General features: G+C 40.1%; 1 protein-coding gene across 1 annotated transcript in view; it reads left to right on the top strand.

Annotated features, from left to right (window-relative positions):
* LOC121959247 (SRC kinase signaling inhibitor 1-like) overlaps positions 1–22,865 on the top strand; it is a 102,046-nt gene extending 79,181 nt beyond the window's left edge. The window contains 13 exon segments of the mRNA XM_042508473.1: positions 352–392; positions 2,969–3,129; positions 5,322–5,497; positions 6,354–6,484; positions 8,269–8,416; positions 10,661–10,985; positions 12,150–12,294; positions 12,297–12,491; positions 12,582–12,679; positions 12,681–12,725; positions 18,080–18,232; positions 18,333–18,434; positions 21,781–22,865. Coding sequence (XP_042364407.1) covers positions 352–392; positions 2,969–3,129; positions 5,322–5,497; positions 6,354–6,484; positions 8,269–8,416; positions 10,661–10,985; positions 12,150–12,294; positions 12,297–12,491; positions 12,582–12,679; positions 12,681–12,725; positions 18,080–18,232; positions 18,333–18,434; positions 21,781–21,933 — 1,873 coding nt within the window. The 3' untranslated portion in view covers positions 21,934–22,865.
* The last annotated feature ends 284 nt before the right edge of the window (positions 22,866–23,149 follow it).

Raw genomic sequence — 23,149 nt, 5'->3', positions numbered from 1 at the left:
ATATATATATATAATATAGAATAAAAAAGAATCAGAAAACTTCAGGGGCCTTTCTCTGTGAATTTTCCCTGTAGGAAACAGGGAATGAGACACACACACACACACACACACACACACACACACACACACACACACACACACACACACACACACACACACACACACACACACACACACACACACACACACACACACACACACACACACCAGAACGTACACTGTGCATAAAGCTGCCAGCCGCACATACAGTATGTTTTTTTCCACATTTTCCCACCGTATATCAATAGCTTGTCAGTAGCTGAGTCGATAGTGTGTTCTGGCTCTTAGCACTGTAACGCTTGCCTCTTCCAGGGAGAAGATTGAGTCAGCCAGTGACTGCTCAGGAACTGACAGTAAGTGCTCTCCACCAAAAAAAACAGCAAAAAAAACCGAGACAAACTATTTCCTATCACTGCCTGTCACTGCTCCCCTCTGCCGCCTGTTTGATAGCCACATAAATTGGCTCTTCTTCCTCACAGAGCCGCTGCTACTTCATTTTCTCTGCATAAATCTTAAAGTGCCTCATATTGTGATCGTAATGGCTGACTCTGCAAGCTTCTTCATACTGTGTGTGTGTGTGCGTGTGCGCCGGCTCTCTGCTGCCGCTGTGTAACCGCTGCTCATGCTTCTTGTTTTAGCTGGACGACTAAAAAAAAGAAAGGTAGCTATGTGTTCCTGAAGTGTCTGCTTCCTGTTCCCCCGTGTACTCCCCACTGTGGTCTTTATTCTTTATTTGGATCCCTGTTAGCTCCCAAACAGCGTGTGTGTGTGTGTGTGTGCGTGCGTGCGTGCGTGTGTGTGTGTGTGTGTGTGTGTGTGTCGTCCTGAAGGATTTACCTCGCTCTCAGCTGGTGTCCTTCACCTCCCCCTCCTCTCCTGTCGTCTTGAGTAAAAAAAACATTTGAGTTGCATTAATACTGAAACAGAAATATGTTGTTTTTCGAGCTGTTTTTTCCTCCGGCTGAGTTATTTTCGGTAGCCAGAGATGATCCGTGTTCAGAAGGTCCGGGGAGCATCTCAACATGTGTTTTGCTGTGTGTATACCTTTTCAATACACACCGTGCTGATAAAACTGCAGTTTAGAAACCTGAAATAGAGCAAACTTTGTTTTAGGGATGCACCGATTTACTGACCAACAGCAATAGCAAGTCCAGGCAATTTTATTTATGAAGCCCATCAACTGAGGAAAAACTCCCCCCAAAAAATGATAGAAACCTGAGGAAGAGCGGCTGAGGAGGGATCCCTCTGTCAGGACGGACAGACGTGCAAAAGATGTCGTAAAAAACAATGAAATTAAGTAATGACAAATATATATATAGGAAAGAGACAGAGAGAAGAGGAAGGGAGCGAGAGAGATGCACAGCAACAATAATAGTAACAATAACATTACATAAAACAATCGTAATAGACAAAAATAATAAACGTAATTTATGATAGCATGTGATGCTACATGCAGTATTGTAAGTGGTGATATCGGTCTCGTGTGTATACAGGCTGCCAGCATTAAGATCTAGTTGAGATTCTCCTGAACTATGTTGCTCTCTGTGGACACACAACATTTCTTTGCCACAAAAGGGAAATAAATAACAACAACAACAAAACAAACAACAACAACAAAAACCTCTGTTTGGCCATCACCCAAAGTGTCATTTTCAACATCAGTATCAGTATCGGTGCGTCCTTAAAATTCTTTAAAGTGTTGAGTTTGAGCTGCTGTTTGTCAGCGTTGACGTTTCCAAAAGGAGTTAAATTAACTTGTTATCTGATTTTGCATAAACGGTGCAAATATTTGATCTAATGTCAAATTATAGATAAGTGCGGATATCCGAATGGACTTTTCTTTGTCGTAGTTTTGTTTGTCAAACATTTATTTCTGCTAAAATTCCAGTGAGGCATCATAGTGTCGCCACTTTTTCGTCTTCTTCCTGTTAAGATCAGATATCATCTCTCTGCCAGAGTGATGAAAGTGAATATTTTCAGCAGATATTTTCTTCAGATTGACTCAAACTGATATCTGTGTGGGCTGCCTTTGTGCTTGCAGTTAAAATCAGGACATTTCTCTTATTTATCTGAATTGGTGAGGCAGCAGAAAGTCATTTGGGTAACGGCGGCTGTCAGACGCTCCTCTAAAGCCGGCCTGAGTTATGGTTAAAAATACTCAGAAATTCCCTCAGTGGCTGCAGATCTGCAGGTCAGAGTTTGTAGGACAGAAAGTCGTCGCCTCGTCTGCAGAGGTGTTGGCGGCATTTGAGATTCAGTAAACGTGTCGGTGAAGCTTGAAAGCAGCTTTTAAAGATGCAACTCTTCAATCTGTATCGATTGATTGTCTTGCAGTTATTTTCCCTCTGTCTCGTTCTGCATGATGCGTGTGAGTCAACTCCCTAATTACTGTCAGAGCGAAGCATTCATCGTCATTTCAAAAGATTATCTGAGTTGGAAACACTCATACATTCGGGCTGTCAGGGGACTCTTTTATAATGAGAAACTTGGATGTAGTGGAAATGCTGTTTTTCACTGCTGATCCCGTTTGTCCCTGAAGCCTTCCCATGCTGTTCATCATTGTTAAGTCCACGTAAGACTGTAATCTCCACCCCTGACCTACAGCACAGATAGAACTTGTCCTGAGCTGCCGCCGCCAAATCCTAAAACGACCAATATCCAGGCAGACAAAATTGTTTTTCTACTGGATCGACATCTGAGGTCATGAGACTGTTTGGGGATTTGTCCTCTGAAGAGTGAAGCTTCCTCTGATGCTCCATGAACGCTTCTTTAATTTTTCCCCCAAGCATTCATTTAAAACCTTTTGATTTGCTAACAGTGTTTTGGGACAACTTCTATCAGTGCCGCTGTGCTTTAAAGGAACCCAGAACAGAGCCGAGAGAACATCTTCTGAATTTTAAACTGCTGCTTTTTTTTCCTCGTCGGGCAGCTCTGACACCATCTGCTCCCTTGGCTCTGATGCCACCTCCGCCCTCGGGGGCCAACCAGCCGGTGACGGTGTCCCGTCTGCAGATGCAGCTCCACTTACAGGGCCTGCAGCAGAACACCAACGCGCTGCGCAAACAACTGTCGCAGCTGCGCAACATTCAGGTGTGTGTGAATGAGAAGAGTCTAAAACTGCAGTGTCATTTTCAGCCCCTCCAGGATGTTGAGATCACATCAGTCAACACAAATTCAGCTGTAAATTCTGCACGACCTTTGCAATATTAACAAAAAAAAAAAAATACAAAAAATAGACATCAATAGACGTAAATTGTGTCTATTTTAAATGGGTGAAATCTCATATATTGTAGAGCTGTGTGCAGTGTATTGATTCGCTCAGCCTCTCTCCTGGCCAGCGAAAGTCAAAGTCAAAGCCAATAACTGATTCATCCACATTTGCTCTAATTGCGTGTTTTTGGCACACACATACATACATACACAATCACATACTCAATCCATGTACATGTTTTGCTATATCACTGTGATTTTTGTTTTGTTTTGTTTTGTTTTGTTTTGTTTTGTTTTGTTTTGTCTGTGCTGTAACCCTTGTCTCTTTTGTATTGTTTCATTCTGCTGTCTTGAGTTTAATCGTATGTTTCATTGTTTGTCTCTCTTGACTGTTTGTTTGTTGTTGTGCTTTTTTCACCTGTTTTGTTGTCACTGCATTTCACAATTAAAAAAAAAATGCTATATTTGCACCTGGTCTGAGCTTTCTCACCTGCGGTCTTTGCCCAGGAACGACAGCAAAATAATAGAAAATGATCAAATGTGTGCAAAGATAAGTCTCTGCAGATAAATAACACTGAGAGTGGGTCATAGGTGATGATTGACGTATAGAAGTCTATACATTGTTTTTAATGCATCAGTTCTGCGATAAATTATAATGTTATGTCTTTGTTTTAGGAGCTGTTGATTAATCTTTATCGTTATTTTGAGGGCCATTCTAAGTTATAGCATGCTGAGAGGTGTTTCTAATAATTTGTCCACCTTCGTTATATCATTTAAGTTACACTAAATAAGAAAAACACCTCTTTGTTTAACCCAATACATTTAAAGAGCACCACAAACCTCCAGAATAACTGCATCACGTCCATTTCAGCATCTGTTCTGTCTCTTTCAGTATTTGTTTACATCGCTGTGGGTGCTTTAGTTTTTCTATTTATTCTCCGAGCTGCTTCCTCAAGTTACCAAACATTAAAGTATTAAATGTACCAACAGTTAAAGAGGCAGAGCTGCGGACGAGTCTGCACATAAATATTTGACCTGCAGCGTCTGTAAATTTCTCCAAGAAACATCTGAAGGCTTCAAATGGTTTCTTGTTGGCTTTTCTTATTTGACTGAAGTATTTTATTTTCTACTCGCTTCTGTTTATTTTTGACCTTTATAAAGCACCTTGAGCTGCATCTTGTGTATGAAAGTGCAAATAAATAAAGTTAGCTTTATTATTAAGGTTGAATGAACAGCTCTGCAACAAAAACCGAACACTAGAAAATTCAGAAAAGTAGAAAATATTGCAGGACCGTTGTAGTACAGAGTATGAGCTTAACCCTTTGAGACCTGAGGAAATTGGCTTGATGTCTTTAAAGACATAGGTAAAAGGCAATGAGCAACGAAGAGGAAATTACACAAAAACTAGCAAAAAAAGAATTGTAAAAATTACAGGAAAATTACCTGAAATTCAGAAAATAAAACCAAAGAAAAATAAAGCCAAAGAAAAAAACAAAATAAACAACAAGAAAAAGACCCTAAAAAGTGCTTATAAAAATAATTCTGTGAAATAACTTCAAATATATTGTTATGATTATTTTAAATGTTATAGTAGGATGGCTCGTTGGTGTGGTGGTTAGTGCTGTCACCTCACAGCACAAAGGTCCCTGGCTCAGATCCAGGTTGGGGCAAAAGTTCATGTCTTGGGCAGGGGCCCTTCTGTGCAGAGTTTGCATGTTCTCCCCACGTCTGCATGGGTTTTTTTCCGTGGTCTCCGGCTTCCTCCACCCCCGCGACCCTTACGAGGACAAGCAGTTACAGACAATGAATGATAAAAAGTCATTTTCCAAAACCAATTTCTTGTTATTTGTGGAGCAGTTCTTGCCAAGTTACTTATTGCCTTTTTTCTCATGTTTTCAAAAGAAAGCAAACCAATCTGCTCAGATTTCAAAGGTTTAAATACTTATGAAGATGCCTCAGCGCAAGAAAAGTGATGTTGATCCAGGTTTTAAAGGGTTAAACTTTAAATGAAGTATTTCTACACGCTCAGACACAAGTGTAAAATGACAACTAACCGTGTGTTTGTGTCCCAGCTGGAGAACCAGGACTCGGTGTTGGCCCTGCTGAGGCAGACGGAGTCGGAGCTGAGCCTCATGATGCTGGACGCCATGCGCACGCAGGAGGACCCGCTGCAGAGACAGCGCCTCCTGGTGGAGGAGGAGAGACTCAAGTACCTGAACCAGGAGGAGCTGCTCATCCAGCAGCTGCAGTGAGTTCAGATCAAATAAAATCTTTGAGTGTAGAGCGGGGATACTCAGCCTGCTTTGGTTCGGGACCACCTTTGCAAAATGAGGCCAGGGGCCAGTCGCAGCAGCGCCATACATGTGTCCAGGAATTTAGGACATTTTCATGATTTGGGGACATTTCTACTATTTTAAGATGTTTCTGTGATTTCAGGACATAGGATGTATGATCTTTGGCCATTTCTATGATTTTGGGATGTTTAGGATTTTCAGATGATTTCAGGACAGGTCTATGTTTCTCAGATTTTGGGACCTTTCTGTGATTTTGGGATGTTCCTGGGATTTTCGAGAATTCCTAAGATTTTAGGACGTTTCTAAGATATTTGTACATTTCTCAGATTCTGGGAAAATTTCTAGGATTTGGAGAACTTTCTTAGATTTTAGGGCAATTCTACTATTTTATTATGTTTCTATGATTTTAAGACATTTCTAGGATTTTCAGATGTTTCTAGGATTTTAGGGCATTTCTCAGATTTTTGGACATTTCTATGATTTAAGAACATCTCTTGGATTTTAGGACATTCGGGGCTTAAGTAGGACCTCTGTTGGGTGTGTGGGGGATCCTCCACTGGCACTTTTTTGACAAACAAGCTCTATTTTGATGCTGTTTTATGCACTCTGATGCCGTATGTATACTAAAAGTACAAAAACAGTTCTCAGTCTGAATCACTTTATTTGTATTGTGAGTTAGAAAATGGTTGGGGGTTCACCTGTCACCTGATCAGGAGCCAGATTTGGTCCGTGGGCTGTAAATCGAGTTTCACTGGGGTATAGTGACACACAGGGATGGTGTGGAGTGATCTGAGTCTGTGACCTCCACAGTGACCTGGAGAAGTCGGTGGAGGAGCTGCAGAGGAACTCGTCGGTGAATCACGGCCTGGTGACGGAGCAGGACGTGGAGCAGAAGAGCAAAGAGCTGAGGATGCTGGGAGAGACGCTCACTGAGCTCAAGAGTAAGTGCTTCTATCACCTCCTGTGAGAGTGTTTTAAAGACTGCTGAGGATTTTCTGGTGCACACTTTGCATGTTTGCTCAGCGGTCAGCGCGCTCACCTCTCCTCTCCTGTCCGTCTCACTGCGTTTACCCTCAAATTACATCGAATTTTAGAGCAGCTGGTTTGAAAAAGTCCAACTTCTGCGTAATTTCCTCTCTTCCCCTGCTGTTTCACCACTGCTGCAGCCTCATTATACACATTTCTCTCTTCTCATTGTAAACATCCCATTAAAACACCAAGAGGGAATGTATCTACTAACAAGTATTGTGTGTGTGTGTGTGTGTGTGTGTGTGTGTGTGTATCAAAGCCCGATACATCCTCTTCCTCTGTGCCAGAGCGCAGCATTGTTGTCCAAAATCTAATAAAAACACATCAGTGAGTCACACTGTTGCACTGGGTGAACACATGAACACACACATTGTAGTTTATTTTTGACTCAATCCCACATACATCGTCCTGCTGACACAAATACTACAGCATTATGTGGATTAATCCACCGCTGAAAATAGTCCCCAACAAATTCGCCATTTCCTCCAGTTTGCTTAATTAAAAACTACAGTGAGCAGTTTAGGGGGGTGTATGTGAACCCATGGATATCAATGGATATCTGTATTGATCGTTTTGTATTTAGATCTATAAATAATGCTGACTATTTGTTTGTTTGGCTCACAGTCACAGTCGGACAAAAGCAAGCTAAAAAAAAACCCACAAATATACAGTGCAGTGTAAAAAAATGACAAATATTTGAAGTGACTGTGGTGAGATTAGTTTTTAAAAACTTGAGCTCACTGTATAAAATGAGTTATAGTGACTCCAGGATAATCACACCCACAGGAAACGTTCAGAGGACGTTTGGCTTTCATAGAGATATTGACAGCAGAGAGGCAGCAGCTCGAATCACCAACACTTGCATTTCTTAAAGAAATCTAAAAATGTCAAAAGTTTTTGATACTAAATCACAGCATGTTTTTTCCTGCGGTGGTCCTCAAGGTCTTTGTGTCTGAATGTGGTATTTTGGGATGATTTTTGACCATTTTTATCAATTCTCAAACGACGAGGAGCCCAGTTTCTCCGTTATTCCTAATAGCTCGCCTGGAGATTAAGTGCTAGAATTGCTAAAAAGCTCCGTGTTCAGTCTGTCAAACTGATGTTCTACAAAGTCACAGATGAATATTTATGAGTCTTCTCCATATTCATGAAGTTTCAGGTTTGGCCTCTTGTCCTGCGACTCTGACCTGTGTACTTCCACTCTGCGTCTTGAATATTAATGAGCACTTCCTCCTAAAGCTCTGGGGGGGCCGCGTTGCATTAATGTGTACTGACCACTCCTGGTTGTCCACCGAGCGCCTACAGATGCAACACCGCACTCAGACTCTGCGTTTGAGTGGCAGTTGGACATTTTTCCAGGACAGCTGAGCGTTTGCTGGCTGCGAGGCGTCCACACATACACCCACAGTCAAACACAGGCTGTGTTTTTGTTCCCGCGTGCCCTTCCCTCTCACTTGGCCGACCTTCACCGAATCCTCCTCCTGGATGTGACGGGAAAATCCAGCAGCTTCGAATGGCGGCGACAGAAACAGCATCCTGTCTCCCCCTCCTGTAATCTCCCCCGCCTCCGCTCTCCCACACATCATTATCTCAACACATCCCTCTAATAACGCCACTCTCTCCTCTTCATCCGTCTGTCTTTCCCTCGCCGCCGTCCTCATCCTCCTCTCTCTCTCTCTCTCTGTCTCCCGTGCAGACCAGTTCCCCAGCCTGCAGAGCAAGATGCGGGTGGTGCTGAGGGTGGAGGTGGAGGCGGTTAAGTTCCTGAAAGAGGAGCCTCACCGGCTGGACGCCCTGCTGAAGCGCTGCAACACCATGACGGATGCGCTCAGCACGCTCCGCAGGTACATAATACCTCACTGTCTTATTAAAGCGGGCCAGCTCACAAACGTCTTTCTCTCCTCTCAGAGACACTTTTATGGAGATTTTCCTTGAGCCTTGAGTTATTTTGCTGAGTAATAGTGCTGGTACTATTAAAAATGTTCACGTCAAGTCAGTTTTATTTATAAAGCCCATTATTACAGATCAGTTTGCCTCAGAGGGTTTTACAGCAGACGACGTCCCTCTGTCCTCAGACCCTCACATCCACTGAGGAAAAACTCCCCAAAAAACCCTTTAACAGGGAAAAAAATGGTTTAAACCTCAGGAAGAGTGACAGAGGAGGGATCCCTCTTCAGGACGGACAGACGTGTAATAGATGTCGAAAAAAACAAATTACAGTAGAAGGATATATGGGAAAGAGAGAGAGAGAAGAGAAAGAGATGCAACAATAATGGTTACAATACCTAACATAGTAAAATATTAATAAACACAGAAATTAATAAATATAATTCAAGGTAGCATGCAATATTACATCCAAATATTGCAGTTTATGTAAGTGGAGATAACAGTCGTGTGTATATTAACAGTGGAGGCATGACTAATTATAACGGCAGTATAAGTTGACCATGTTACACCTGAGTTTTCTTTCTCTAAAAAGAAAAAAAATACAATTATTATAAAAGATAATTTTAAAAAAATCACAGCTGTTGCACATAAACAAAAGCACTTTTACATGAAATATGTATATTGTACATATTGTACAATATTGTATATATGTATATATGTTTTTAATATTAAAAAGGACCCACATTTCACGTTTAAAATTTGTCTGAAAAGTAATGTTAAAGCTCAGAAAAAGAGCCCTTTTCCACCCAAAAAACAGATCTTACAAAGGATTCCTGAGGATAAATATTTAACTCATTTATAGCAGAAGTCTTGCTCCTCTCCTTCCCGTTCAATTTTTGTTTATTCATGTGACGAAAAATGATTTCTGATGTAAAAACGAGGCATTAAATAATCCTGCAGGAAAAACGTGCTGTCTGAATACAGAGAGCTACATCAGAAGAGGCTTACTGCGAGCATCGCTCTCCATTACGGAGTTAACGATTGCTGATGCCGTTGATAGCGAGATGTTCTGGTCAGACGGAGTTCATCAGACGGCATCCGAGATGAGACGATTATTTCATCAGAGCACGCTGTTAACAAGGTTGTTGAGAATCCACTTCTGTGTCGGCCCCTGGATCGTCTGAAATGTTTCACTCTGGTCCTCCGAAGAGCTTCAGCGCTTTTATCAAAATGAATGCAACAAAAACTCTCGTTTTAATCCAACAAAAACTCGCAAATGTTTAATTTCTAAACACACGCAGCCTAAATCAACTGGAGTTTGAATCTAGAAAATATCTGACAGAAGAGTCAGTGAGCAGGTTTACAAATCCGACTAAATATTTGACGCAAGCTTTGAGAAAGCTCTTTGAAATCGCACACATATTATCCCACATTTGAATCTGAAAAAAAGATTTGATTTGGAGAAAACAAATCAAATATTTTGTTCACAGAATCCGTATCAAATTTAGACTATTGTTGTATTGAAAATAATAGTGGAATATAACTGAATCTGAACTTTGTTTATGACTGCAAACAAAACGGCAGAACGGTAGTTCGAGTGTATGTAAATGAGGGTTTTAACAATTAGTCGATTAATGTATTTGTCAACAGGAAATAAATCAACAACATTTTTTATTTCATTGTTATTTTTATTGTTTTTATTATTGTAATTATTATAAGACAATTAATGTATTTGTATTTTGCCGGAAATAAATCATCAGCAGTTTTTAAAGATTGATAGTTATTAATAATAATAATAATAATAATAGGAAGAATTATTATTATTATTATTGTATTTTTTGCAATATTGTTGTAATTTTAACTTCTAAAAAGCACTCTGTTGATGATTTTCTCATGTAACTTTGGGCTCTGGGAATTTATCATTTTGTCATTACAATTATTCACTATCATCTGAAATTTTTTTGCAAATGCTTAATTATTCTAAGAAATTAATTAAAATAATTTTTAATAAAATAACACTGTTGTGGCAGAGGGGTTTAAGACACTGAAAGCAAATTGTAAGTAGATCTATGGAGAAAATCAAATATCACAATCTTTTTGTCATCTTTTTTATTGCAAATGTTGTTTATTTTATTTTATTTTTTGTATTGTTTGTCTTAAAAGCTTTATTTGCCATAAATTGGGTGTCCTCTGTGTTGTAGTTTCTTGTTTTCATCCTATTTGTACAGACAGGTGACAGAAGGCATGTGGAAAGGCCCTGAAGACCTCTCCAGCCAATCACAGAAGAGATCGGAGGACATAAGTCGCAGCTCCGACCTGGACATCCTGAACAGTCCTCCGCTCAGCCTCACTGACCTGAGCACCGGCTCCGGCCTGGCCAACTGGATGCCCGTTTCCGGCGGCGACGCAGACACCTCTGGCCCCGAGCAGGACATCCAGCCCTCCATGACCTTCAGAAACCGGGTCCTCGACGAGCTGCCGAGTCGACGCCCTGCCGACAAATCCGTGTCGGCCGAAGTCAGACTGGTAAATCAGATAATGATTATGTCTATTTTTCTTTATTTTCAGCTCATACTGCTGTGAATAATTTAACACTCGGTGAACATTATTCAGCGCTGTAAATACGCCAGCTGGCCAAATGTCCATTTACATTTGAAATCGCATCTGAAGGTGCTTAAATTTCTTATTGAGACTCTGCACACACAGCAGCTGCAGCATTTGGTTTATGAATCCATTTATCAACGTAACATTAGAAAACCTGGTTTCCTAAATGTGTCTTAATTATGTTTTTTCCAGCTGGGCCTGTCTGTAGTTTGCGTGTTTGTATGGAGGGTGAAAAATGACTTAATTATCAATGAATAATGCTAATTTATATATACAGGAAAAGTAAATAAACATGTAAAAAATAAAAAATAAAAAAGTATGGATAAATACATAAATAGATAAATACAGTAATAAATAAATAAATAAATACAGTAATAAATACATGAGTATGGAATAATCAATTAAAAATAAACAAATACATACATAATTAAATACAGAAATAAATAAATACAGGAAAAATAAAAATACATTTTTAAAAAAGTATAGATAAATATGGAATAGATAAAAACTAATAAATAGATAATAAGGAAATGAAATTTAAAGAATTTAATTTCTGAAATAAATGTGAAGAAATGATAGACGACTTTGTAAATAATTACATAGATGTATCTATTATACATAAATAGAAGAATAAATAAATGTTGCAATGCATTAATGCATTAAATTAAACAGATACATGCGTGAATAAATAAATGATTAAAATAGTGAATAATTCCAGAAATAAATACAGAAATAAGCTAATAAATGAATAATGCATTTAAATTTATTTTCATGTTTGTTTTAGTATTGCATTTATTTATTATTTTATTTCTTTATTTAAGTATTTACTCACTTATTCCTGTATTTATTATAACCCTATTATTTGTACATTTACACATTTGTACATTTATTTATTTATATCCATTTTTATTTTAAGAATATATTTATTATTATTTTATGTATTTATTTATTTCTCTATTTGTTTAGACTTTTTTTATTATTAATTCCTGTATTTACTTATCTCGACATTTATTTTTGATACTTAAATCATTTTTCATCCTTCACACACTGCAGCTCATCATTTGTCTAAATCTGTAAATGTGTCAGGCGGCAGAGCGGGACTGGGAGGAGAAGCGAGCCAGCTTGACCCAGTTCAGCGCCCAGGACATCAACCGCCTGCTGGAGGAGACCCAGGCCGAGCTGATGAAGGCCATCCCGGACCTCGACTTCGCCGCCAGGCACATCAACAAGCCGCAGTGCCCCCCAAGCCCCAGATCACCATCCCGATAACCTCCATCACAGCCACGTCTCCTGCGGCTGGGACCACTGGGACCACAGCCAATACCACATCAACCACCACACCCAGCGGGGACCAGCAGCCTGGCAAAGTGCAGCTGGCTGCCCAGAAGCTGAACAGCATGGAGGGGGCCGGTTCACATCGAGGGTCGGGTGGGTTGTTGGTTATTTATGTTGTAATTAGTACATTTTACAGTTGATTTCTGTCGTTTTCAGTTCTGAATTGTTGTCCTCCGTTCACAGTGGATCTGAACGTGGCCAGGTATCGCACAGAGAAACCCTCCAAGTCTCCGCCTCCACCGCCGCCTCGCCGAAGCTTCCCGTCAGCGCACGGCCTTACCCACCAACCGCACCGGAGAGGTCATCGTCACCAACAAGAATATGAAGGTGAGACACGTTCAGCAGTCCAGGAGGAGGAAGTTTAAGTCTGTCACACTGATATTCATTACGTTAACCCTTTAAAACCTGGAGCAACGGTGCTTTTCTTGTGCTGCTTTCAGACGCCTTTCACAAGAATTTAAACTTTTAGATGCTGAGTAATTGGTGCATTTTCTTTCAAAAAAGATGAGAAAAAACGGCAACAAGCAACTTGGTAGGGAAAACGATATTTCTAATTATTGTAATTGCATGTTTAAGATTGTGTTACAAAATTATCCTAATTTTTCAAACACTTTTATTAATACATTTATTAAAACTTTATTTTATTTTTTATCTTTTTTTTTTCTAAATTAATTTTCAGGTAATTTCTTTGTTTGTTGCTCATTCCTTTTTTCTGTGTTTTTGAAAGAATCAAGCCAATTTTCTCAGGTCTCAAAGGGTTAATTTTGTTGTTACGTCAAACTATGACTGTGCCTTCAAACCCTCTCAGCTCAAGTCACATCGCAGCTAATCAGTTTAGCACACTGGTTGAGGGAGTGTTCACATCCATTGTTGTCATTGGTGTCATTTTTTTGCAGTGCAAATATTGAGAAAACAAATTTGCAGTTTCTAAAAAAGCAACATAAGCAAAAAAAAAAATAATAATAATAATATTACACACAATCGTATTGCTCCACGCCCAAAAGTGCTTTTCTAAATAAAGCTATAAAAAATACTGTACATTAATGTTATTTTCTAGTTAACTTTTAACAAACATCAGTCCTACTGATAAATATTGAACATTTATTAATATCCAGAATTTTAGCCATTTAAATGCCAGGTTTTTGTCATGACGCCACAATGGTTTTAGATAAAGAACACATTTAATGTAACACAAAAAAATAATTATTTAAAATATGCTTCATGCAAAGAAGATTTTTTTTGTTTCTTTTTTTTGTTTGTTTATCACAGCCGAGGATATGTCAGTGACTGACAGAGCAACTAGTGGAAATAGCATGTTTTTTCTCACCATATGTCACCTGTGTATTTAATATGTAATATCAAACCACTTTGATATTTGAAACAATCAACAACAACATGTTGCCATGGCAATATGTTCTTGTTTATGTCAATAAAGTTGACACTTGCAAAAGTCATCGTATCAACTTGACTGAGAAGAAAATGGAAACTCAAATCACTTTCTATCTCAGCACACTGGAGGAGCAGGCTCAGTGCGAGCTCAACAACGAGGACGCAACACTCACCCAAAGTCCAACTGAGGGGAGGATCCTCCTTAACATCCAGGAGGACTGTCTTGCAACCTTTTTGGATCTCCTCCAGGACAAAAGGGAGAGCATCGGCAATGCCCAGCTGCATTTAGCTGCAGCTAAACAAGGCAGCTCTGCATCCAGCGACGGGAACAAGACCGCCACACAGCTCCGGACCGTCGCAGAGGCCAGTACCAACACGGAGCCAGAGACCCAACTGGACTTTGGTGCTCGTAAACACCTGGAGCACCAGGCCCGTATCATCGTGTCCCTCCAACACAGAGCGGCTCAGGTGGAAAGAGAAAAACTCTTCCTTCTGAGAGAGTTGAAGGCAGCTAAATTTCAGCTCGCTCGGCGAATGCGCTGTTTCGCCGTGACCGGGACCAATGTGGAGCTGGAGCTGGAGAGCCTCCTACAAGTGGACAGGACCGAAGCTCAGAAACGTCAGGAGCAGCAGTCCTCCACCATCAAGCTCCTGAAAGATCAGTTGGAGCAGATGAAGGACCAGAAAGACGCCCTCCAGAGAAAAATGGACGCAATGGTGTCGCAGCTTCGCATCGAAAGAGACACCAAAACTGAGACTCTCTCAAGAACAAGAGCGCTGGAAAAGTATTTGGTGCATGAAAGGTCTCAGACCGAACAAGTGCAGCAGAAACTGAAGCAAGTCGAGGACGCTCTGTGGCAACAAAAGGTTGGAGCTGCCAATATGCTCGAAAAGGTCCAGGCCTCCAGTCAGTCAAAGCTGGAGGAGCAAAAAAGAAAGGTTACTGCAGCCTTAAAAAAGGCCAAAGAACAACAAGAGATGCAGCACCTCTCCTTCCAGCAGGAGGCTGAAAAAACCATGTTGTCCTCTCAGGCTCAGCTGGAAAAAGAGACTGAAGAAAAGAGCAGACTTGCCGTTGCTCTGAAGGAGGCAAAGGAGGAGCTCAACAACAAACAGCTCCAATGGCAGGAAGAGAAGTCCGCACTCACCGCCAGAGCAAATTTAGTCTCAGCTCTGAAGACAAAGTTTGAACTCATCTTGTCCAGCTGCAAATGATGGAAACGGACAAGAACTTGGTCGCTGCTCTCACGACCAAGTTTGAAGATCAGCTGCAGAACGACCGTCACCTTTGGCACCTTAAGATTGATCCTCACAGATGTGTGATAACTAATGCGAACAAAAACACACCTGCGTATTAGTCGTTGTTTACATGTGAGGATGACTCCTGACCCCCAGAAAGTGGATTTCTGGGGTAAAGTTGGTCCTCACAAGTGAATAATAACTAATGCACACCCAGCCGTCCGCGGAGAGGGGATCTCTCTTTGAAATGCCCCTCCCGACGTCCATCGGCCTGTCCTGATGTTCATGGGGAGTTTTCCCGCATCATGTAATGATAAATGATGAACTACAGCCTGAAAATTAAGGTGAAACTGATAATGTTTCAAGCTGTTCTACAGGTTTCAGATGAGAGTCAGTTTTAATACAGCTGCAGTAAATAAAGCAGTGTTTGTTTCTGGAGTGACGGCTCTCATTAAAACACTGACCTTGTTTGTTCCTCGTGAGCGAGTGAACCGCGGAGACGCTAAATAAACAGCCAGCAGTTTCAATTAATGATGTGACAGAGAGTCCAGAGCTACTCTGAGTTTAAACAACAGTTTTATGTCTAATTTTAGTGACATGCCACAGCTGAAACACACCTTTATAATACTGCTGTTGGTAAAAATCTGTTAAATCTCATGCAGTTTGTTCTGCAACAGCGTTTTTTTCTAAAAATGATGTCATCAGGTGAAAAATAGTAAAAATGGGGGTTTCATTGAATGGGTTTCAATGGAGCATTTTTTGACCTTAACAGTCTGAATGTAACTATGTTTTATGTTTTGGTTTTCCTGCGGCTCTAAAGCCTCCCTGATCTACCTGATCTCTGTCTCTCTTTGTGGAGAAACTTGCTGAGTCAAGTGTAGTTTTGTCTCCAGAACAGCGTGAATCCTTTAAGGCGCTGATTCAACGAGGTGCTGAAACCGTCCTCGGGGACCTCGGCCCTTGAATGTCAAGTGGCTCATATTAGATTGGATTTTTCTTTTTTTTGCAGTTCATTCACATTAAAGTTCGGTTTGAGGTCTTTGAAATGTGTTTTTATAGTTTCTTTCTTGCTGAAGGCGAAGGACACTCAAAATCAGTGTAGAGGTTTTTTTCTTTTTTCATTTTAAGGCTGACAGAAAAAATGTGTTGCAAAGTATCTGCATCACATCACTGTTATACTCAGCTCTCAACTGTTGTCCTGTGACCCTTTCTGTCAGTGCACCCACAGGACTGCTCCGACTGTGTTTCTCCGGCTGTTGTCGAAGCGTTCTCTGTGAACCAAATACTCAATATTCCTTCATTCATGTCTCCATTCAAGTGTGAAACACTAAAGCAGGAGGAGGTGACTGCTTTGGTTGTCTGTTATTTATGATGATGATGATGATGATAGTGTGACAGTAACAGTACATATTGTACTCGTAGTACTTGTATTCACACTGGGAATTGTTTTTGTGCTTTAAGTGTACAGGCGCCAGAGTGCAAAAATCAGCATCATAATAGAGCTTGTTTATCCAAAAAAAGTGCCAGTGGAGGATCCACCACACCCCCCAAGAGGGGTCCGAGCTAAGACCACAATGTCCTACAAACCTACTGAAATCCTAGAGATGATGTTAAAATCCTAGAAATGTCCTAAAATCCAAAAGATGTCCTAAAATCCGAGAAACGTTCTAAAGTCTTAGAAGCTTACTAAAATTCTGCAGAAAGCTTACTAAAATTCTCCAAAAGTCCTAAAATCCTAGACAAGCTGTAAAATCCTGAAAATGTCTCAAAATCCTAAAAATGTCTCAAAGTCCTAGAAATATCCTAAAATAGGAAAAATTTCCTAAAGTCCTAGAAATGGCCCTAAAATCTTAGAATTGTCCTTAAATCCTAGAATTATCCTAAAGGCCCCGAAATGTCCTAAAATCCAGAAAATGTCTCAAAGTCCTCATAATGTCATCCCAGAAATGCCCTAAAATCTGAGAAATCCTAGATATGTCCTAAAGTCATAGAAATGTCCTAAAATCCGAAAGTACTTGAAAAGTAAAAAAGTTTATTTTTTATTTGCAAAGCTGCTGTAACACTACAGTCTCCTGCTGGGATTAAAAAAAAAAGTCCTCTATATATCTGTTAGTAAGCTTCAACCATTAATTATTTTCATTTTTGAGTACATTCTCAATTATTCAAACATATGTGATTTAGAAATTGTGTAAAAATGCCCAAGAGGATATCTTCAGCTGTCTTGTTTATCCCGACTTAAAAGTCTCAATTCTAAAATATATTCAGTTTTTGTTGACATAAGACTGTGAGGAAAAATAGAAAATCCTCACAACTGCAAATTCAGTGCGAGGAAATTTGGTTTTTGTGCTTAACAAAAAAGGCATAATCCACTAATTAGTGTGCACCCACTAAAGCGCTTACTGTGAGTACGAAGAACAGATGAGTGGCTGTATAAACAAAGTTTGGAGACGCAGACAGGCAGCAGGGATCGGGCTGATAACACTGAAATAAAGATATAGTGTGTGCCGTAACTAACTTTATTAACTTTTGAAACTTGGCTCAATTTTTTTAAAAACACACAGCAAGAAGGCAATGAGCAACAAACAAAGAAATATCCCAAAAATGAGCAAGAAATTGGCAAAAAGTTCAAGAAAAAAAAAAAAAAAAAATGTAGTTTTTCCCTAGAAATTTTCTCTAGCATTTTTTAAATGATTTTCTAAATTTACTAATTTCTTGCAATTTGTAAATATAATATTCTAAACATTAACATTTGTGATATATATTATTAACATGGAAATGACCTCGAAAAAAGTGCTTAAAAATCATCATCATCATTTTGTGTCAAAATAAAAAAAACAACTAATGTAATTATATATATAATAATAGATATAGTTTTTCCCTAAATATTTTTCAAATGATTTTCTAAATTTACTAATTTCTTGCAATTTTTAAATTATATTATTACCAGTTTGTTCGTTGCCGTTTCCCCATATTTTAAAGTAAATTGCACATTTGCTGTGAGTTCAAAGGTTTTAAACTTCAGCATCTTTAACATCTTTATTTTCTCCTTTAAGATGGAAGAAGATTGCGAGATTCCTAAAACTCTGGTGAAGCTGAGGCGGACCCCCTGTGACACGCCTCGACCCGCCTCGACCCCGCCTGTGATCGCAGCGTCCGCCATTCAGGACGACGAAAACGAGGAAGAGAAGATAATCGCTGAGCTGGAGGTAAGACGCTTAAAATATCTTATTGATGAGTCACACAGAGGTTTGCTTTGCTGATTTGCTGATGTTTGGTGTGATAACATGTCTGTGCCACGGATCAAAGATATTTCAGAGAACGGCTGTAAAAGATTGTAATAAACGCTACGGCACGCAACCAAAGGCCGCCCCCACCCCTCCCTGCACCTCTGAGCCACTGAGCAGAAAGGTAAATTAAAAACCAGCCCTCTCCGTCCTCTGTGGACTCTGCTTCTGCTGACTGTCTCTTTGCCGTCCTCCTTTTCTCTTTTTATTCTCCACTTTATTTCAGTCTTTTTTAATGTGTCACACTGATGGGTGTTAATATACTGTAGCTACAGTGTGGCTACATTTAGACATTTTGGGGAGAATATTAGATATTTCACAAGAAATAACTTATCATATTGCAGTTTTTTTCCACATTAACCATATTAGCAATATTAGCCATAAAAATTATTAAAAATTATTACATGTGTCACTGCAGGTGTCACTACATCTGTCACTACATCTGTCAGTGCAGGTGTCACTGCAGGTGTCACTACAGGTGTCACTACATGTGTCGCTACAGGCGTCACTACAGGTGTCACTACATGTGTCGCTACAGGCGTCACTATAGGCGTCACTACATGCGTCCCTGCAGGTGTCAATACATGTGTCACTACATGTGTCACTGCAGGTGTCACTACATCTGTCAGTGCAGGTGTCACTACATGTCTCACTGCACGTGTCACTACATGTGTCGCTACAGGCGTCACTACATGCGTCCCTGCAGGTGTCAATACATGTGTCACTACATGTGTCACTGCAGGTGTCACTACATCTGTCAGTGCAGGTGTCAGTACATGCGTCCCTGCAGGTGTCACTACATGTGTCACTGCAGGTGTCACTACATGCGTCCCTGCAGGTGTCACTGCAGGTGTCACTACATCTGTCAGTGCAGGTGTCACTACATGTGTCAGTGCAGGTGTCAGTGCAGGTGTCACTACATCTGTCAGTGCAGGTGTCAGTGCAGGTGTCACTACATCTGTCAGTGCAGGTGTCACTGCAGGTGTCACTACATGTGTCACTGCAGGTGTCACTGTAGGTGTCACTACATGTGTCACTGCAGGTGTCACTGTAGGTGTCACTACATGTGTCACTGCAGGTGTCACTGTAGGTGTCACTACATCTGTCAGTGCAGGTGTCACTGCAGGTGTCACTACATGTGTCACTGCAGGTGTCACTGTAGGTGTCACTACATGTGTCACTGCAGGTGTCACTGTAGGTGTCACTACATGTGTCAGTGCAGGTGTCACCTGGTGGTTTTTAAACCCCTGCTTCATCCTTGTACCTTGTGAAAATCATGTTTTTATACATGCTTTTAAACTTTTTTATGCTTGGATGTTGTTTTAGCTTCAAATTAAAACTGCTGGCACAAACACTGTATGTTTTGAAATTAAATTTTCCCCTTAAATTGTAACCCCACTCTCTCTATCACTGAACAGTTTTTGAAGTATTTTTAACCTTAAACATCATATGTGCCATTGCTAATTTTGACTGAAAGAATAATAATCAGTGAAAATATTCCAATAAATTGAGCAAATAACAGAAGAAAGACATTTTTTATGAGCTCTCACGTGACCTTCAGTGTGGTTTGAGTTGTAGCTGCTGGTGTGAACTTCTTTTTCTCACCTTGTTAACAGTTCCTCTTCTACTTTCTGTTTCCTCTGAACATAACCTGATGTTTGTGAGTTTGTGTTGTTAACTGAAGCTTTATCAGTGTAAACACACAACCTTGTAATTGATGGTGTGATGTGCGGCGCGTCGGGGATCGAGGCGGACCATGTTGAGTTTTTTGGCTCGCAGACGGTGGCCGCGAGGGCTCTTCTTGACAGCTCCGCCGTCACATTTAGCTGAGTATAGAGCTCCTGTTTTTGTTGGTATTATCGCACACAACGGCGCTGAGCAGGTAGCTGTCAAAATAAGGGACCGAGCGGGGGGACGGGAGGGAGGAGCTGCAGACAGAAACGTTTCTCTGAAAGAATCTATTTTCTCTCCTGCAGTTGTTCAAATTCAGGTCCTGTTTGTATTCACTGAAGACGTTTGGGCCGCTGCGCTGTTTAAAGTTCCTGCCAACAGTGATTAATGTCAGCAGAGAAAAACACCGTTGCAGACTAATATTGGTCATTAAAACAATATTTCCCACGGTAGAGCATTTTCATTTACTGTGCACACGCTGTTTACAAATGCATGAAAGGTAAAGAAGCAGAACCGGATCATTCTGTAACATTTCTTTACTTTTTTCTTTTTTTTTTCACAGTAAAAATAAATACGTGAAAACAATGTTAAAGTCAGAGCGAGATTATAAAGGTTCAAAAACATCAGCGGGACTAACGACAGATCCAAGGAGCTCATTATGTGGCTCCGCTTGAAGAGAAAAAATCACTTTTCAGGAGCAAAATAACTGCAGACAATCAGATGATTACAATCATCGTGCAAACTTGATATAATAATAGTGCTGTTGGTGAAAAGAAAATGGAAAAACAACCATCAACAAAGCATGAGAAGAAAGAGGGGAAAACATGTCTTAGTCTGCTGTTTTTGTGTCCGTATTGGATTCATACAGATATTTCAACGTCCTCATTGTTTGCAAAGAAGGTGAACAATTTCTGCTATTTTCTGGGAAGTCTCTCATTTTTCCTGAAGAAAATGTAAGTTTAGTTTTACATCAGTTTTTTGGTTTTTCTGCAGGAAACCTTTAGAATAAATCAGTTCTGAAAACAACTTTCTTTGTTATTAATCTAAGACACAATATCTGCCCGTCCTAAGAGACATTTTAGATTCTTGAAACAGCTTTGTGATATTCCCACTTTGAACAGGTCGTGTAAAAGAGGCGACCGGTGATTTATTTTTCTTTATTTAAAGTTTGATCATACAGTTTGACAGGTCCTCGGCTATAATATTTTGGTGTTCATATTGTTCCCGATCTTTGTTATCATATTGATAAGGACCTAACAACTGCGCTGCCATTTTTTACTGTTACTTTGAATTTAGGATGGGGCTGTACCTCCCAAATTTAGGATTCCTAATTTAGGAGATCCTAGCGTTAGCTATCTTGAGATCTTGAGAAACGTCATCCTAAAAAATGTTTCATATACTCATATATATAAGTGTATATTATATGATATTAAATGATATTATATTGATGTGTATATGCATGTATATATACATAGACATGTATATATACAGTATATATATATATATATATATATATATATATATATATATATATATATTTTTTTTTTATGTATAACATAACATTATGTTATGAAATTTTCCCAACTTTTTTTTTTTTGACCCTCCAACGTTGAACCGAGTCAGCACCACGGGAGATGTTTAACACTTTTTTTTGTCACTTTTGGGTGTCGTGTTTAGGCGTCCACATACTTTTGGCCATGTAGTGTTTGTTTATGCACAATGATGTGAGGTTATAGTTATAGGTTAGAGTAAAATAAACCAGATTAAATTAACCCCGTGCCCTCTCCTGGCTCCCACAGAACAGCACCAACTCTCCGGGGCCGACGAAGGGCCCCACGGTTGCGGCCCGGCTCAAACACCTCCAACAAGGCAGCCTGGAGAGGCCCAAAACCCGCAAGCAGAAAGAGGATTTCCCCAAAGTCCAGGGCCAGCAGCAGGTATTCCACTTCTAAAACAAAAACGCTCCACCTCTGATGTCCGTCTGCCTCTCCTCTCTGCTGTGGCTTCAGAGGGACGTCTGACCCCACCAGCAGACAAAGAGACATCACACAAACACCAGAACTCTCCACAGAAACATTGATTTTTACCAGTTCTTGATGTGTGTTTTGACATTTTGAGTTACTGGAAATTAACCCCTAGCTTGCTTAGAGATCGAGTTTTTTGTCGTACGAGTTTGTCGATGTTTTGATTTCCTGAGGGAAGGTTTCTTGGTGGTGCTCGTGACTGATTCAAAACTAGCTTTACTGTAACAGTCAGATACATCCTCTTCCTCCATGATCCTGGAGGAAGATCCATGCCACGGAGTTATTTCATATCAAAAAGTGATGATGTTTCACCATGATCCAGCTCACTCACCCCTCTCTCTGATCATCCACTAAAGACCACATGCTGCTCTCTTTAAATCACCCATCAGATCTGGTTAGCGGGCAGGAAAGCGCTGCAGCGGGCAAAGTGTTTTTAGCACGTTGGTGTTTAACAGCCAAGAGGCCAATCCATTAAGCTAGCTTACTCAGAATTGCCTTTTTAACAGCTCCAAAGCTACGACTTATTATGCAAGAGTGAAGCACAAGATGCAAGGTTATACCTGAGAGAGCTGTTTTTTAATGTGGAGGCGCTTTTCACTTTAATGTTGCAATAAACAGATTTACGGAAGACAAGAAGTAGAGAAATATAAAACAGAGCGAGGCAGTAAAGGAAGACAGATATGGAAGCAAAAACAGAATTTAAAGGTCCCATATTGAGTTAATTTTCATGTCCATACATGTATTTTGGGTTCATGCTTAAATGTTCAAAAAACACTTTATTTTCCCCAAACTGCCTGCCTGGATATCCCCGTATTCATCCTCCGAAACGTTACGTTTTAGCGCCTGTCTCTTTAAGACCGCCTCCCGATGAAGCTCAACCTGCTCTGATTGGTCAGTTTCTTGGTATTTCACATCGTCGCTCTCGGCGTCTTTGCGAATATAAAGTACGCCTGATGGAAACGCATCAATTTTTTAAAAAAAAATCAATTTTTTTTTTTGCGAAAAAGTTTTTATGCTCACATGAGGCGGCATTTCAGCGATTCCAAACGACATATTTCACACTTTTATAGGTCACATGATGTTCAACAAAAGTTGTGTTTGAAACCGTTCCCTCATTCACTCACTATTCTCTACGTAGTGTGTA

This window comes from Plectropomus leopardus, chromosome 19, assembly GCF_008729295.1.
Source record: "Plectropomus leopardus isolate mb chromosome 19, YSFRI_Pleo_2.0, whole genome shotgun sequence".
NCBI lineage: Eukaryota > Metazoa > Chordata > Actinopteri > Perciformes > Serranidae > Plectropomus > Plectropomus leopardus.
The sequence above is the reverse complement of the archived record's forward strand: the minus strand, read 5'-3'. Positions and strand labels throughout refer to the sequence as shown.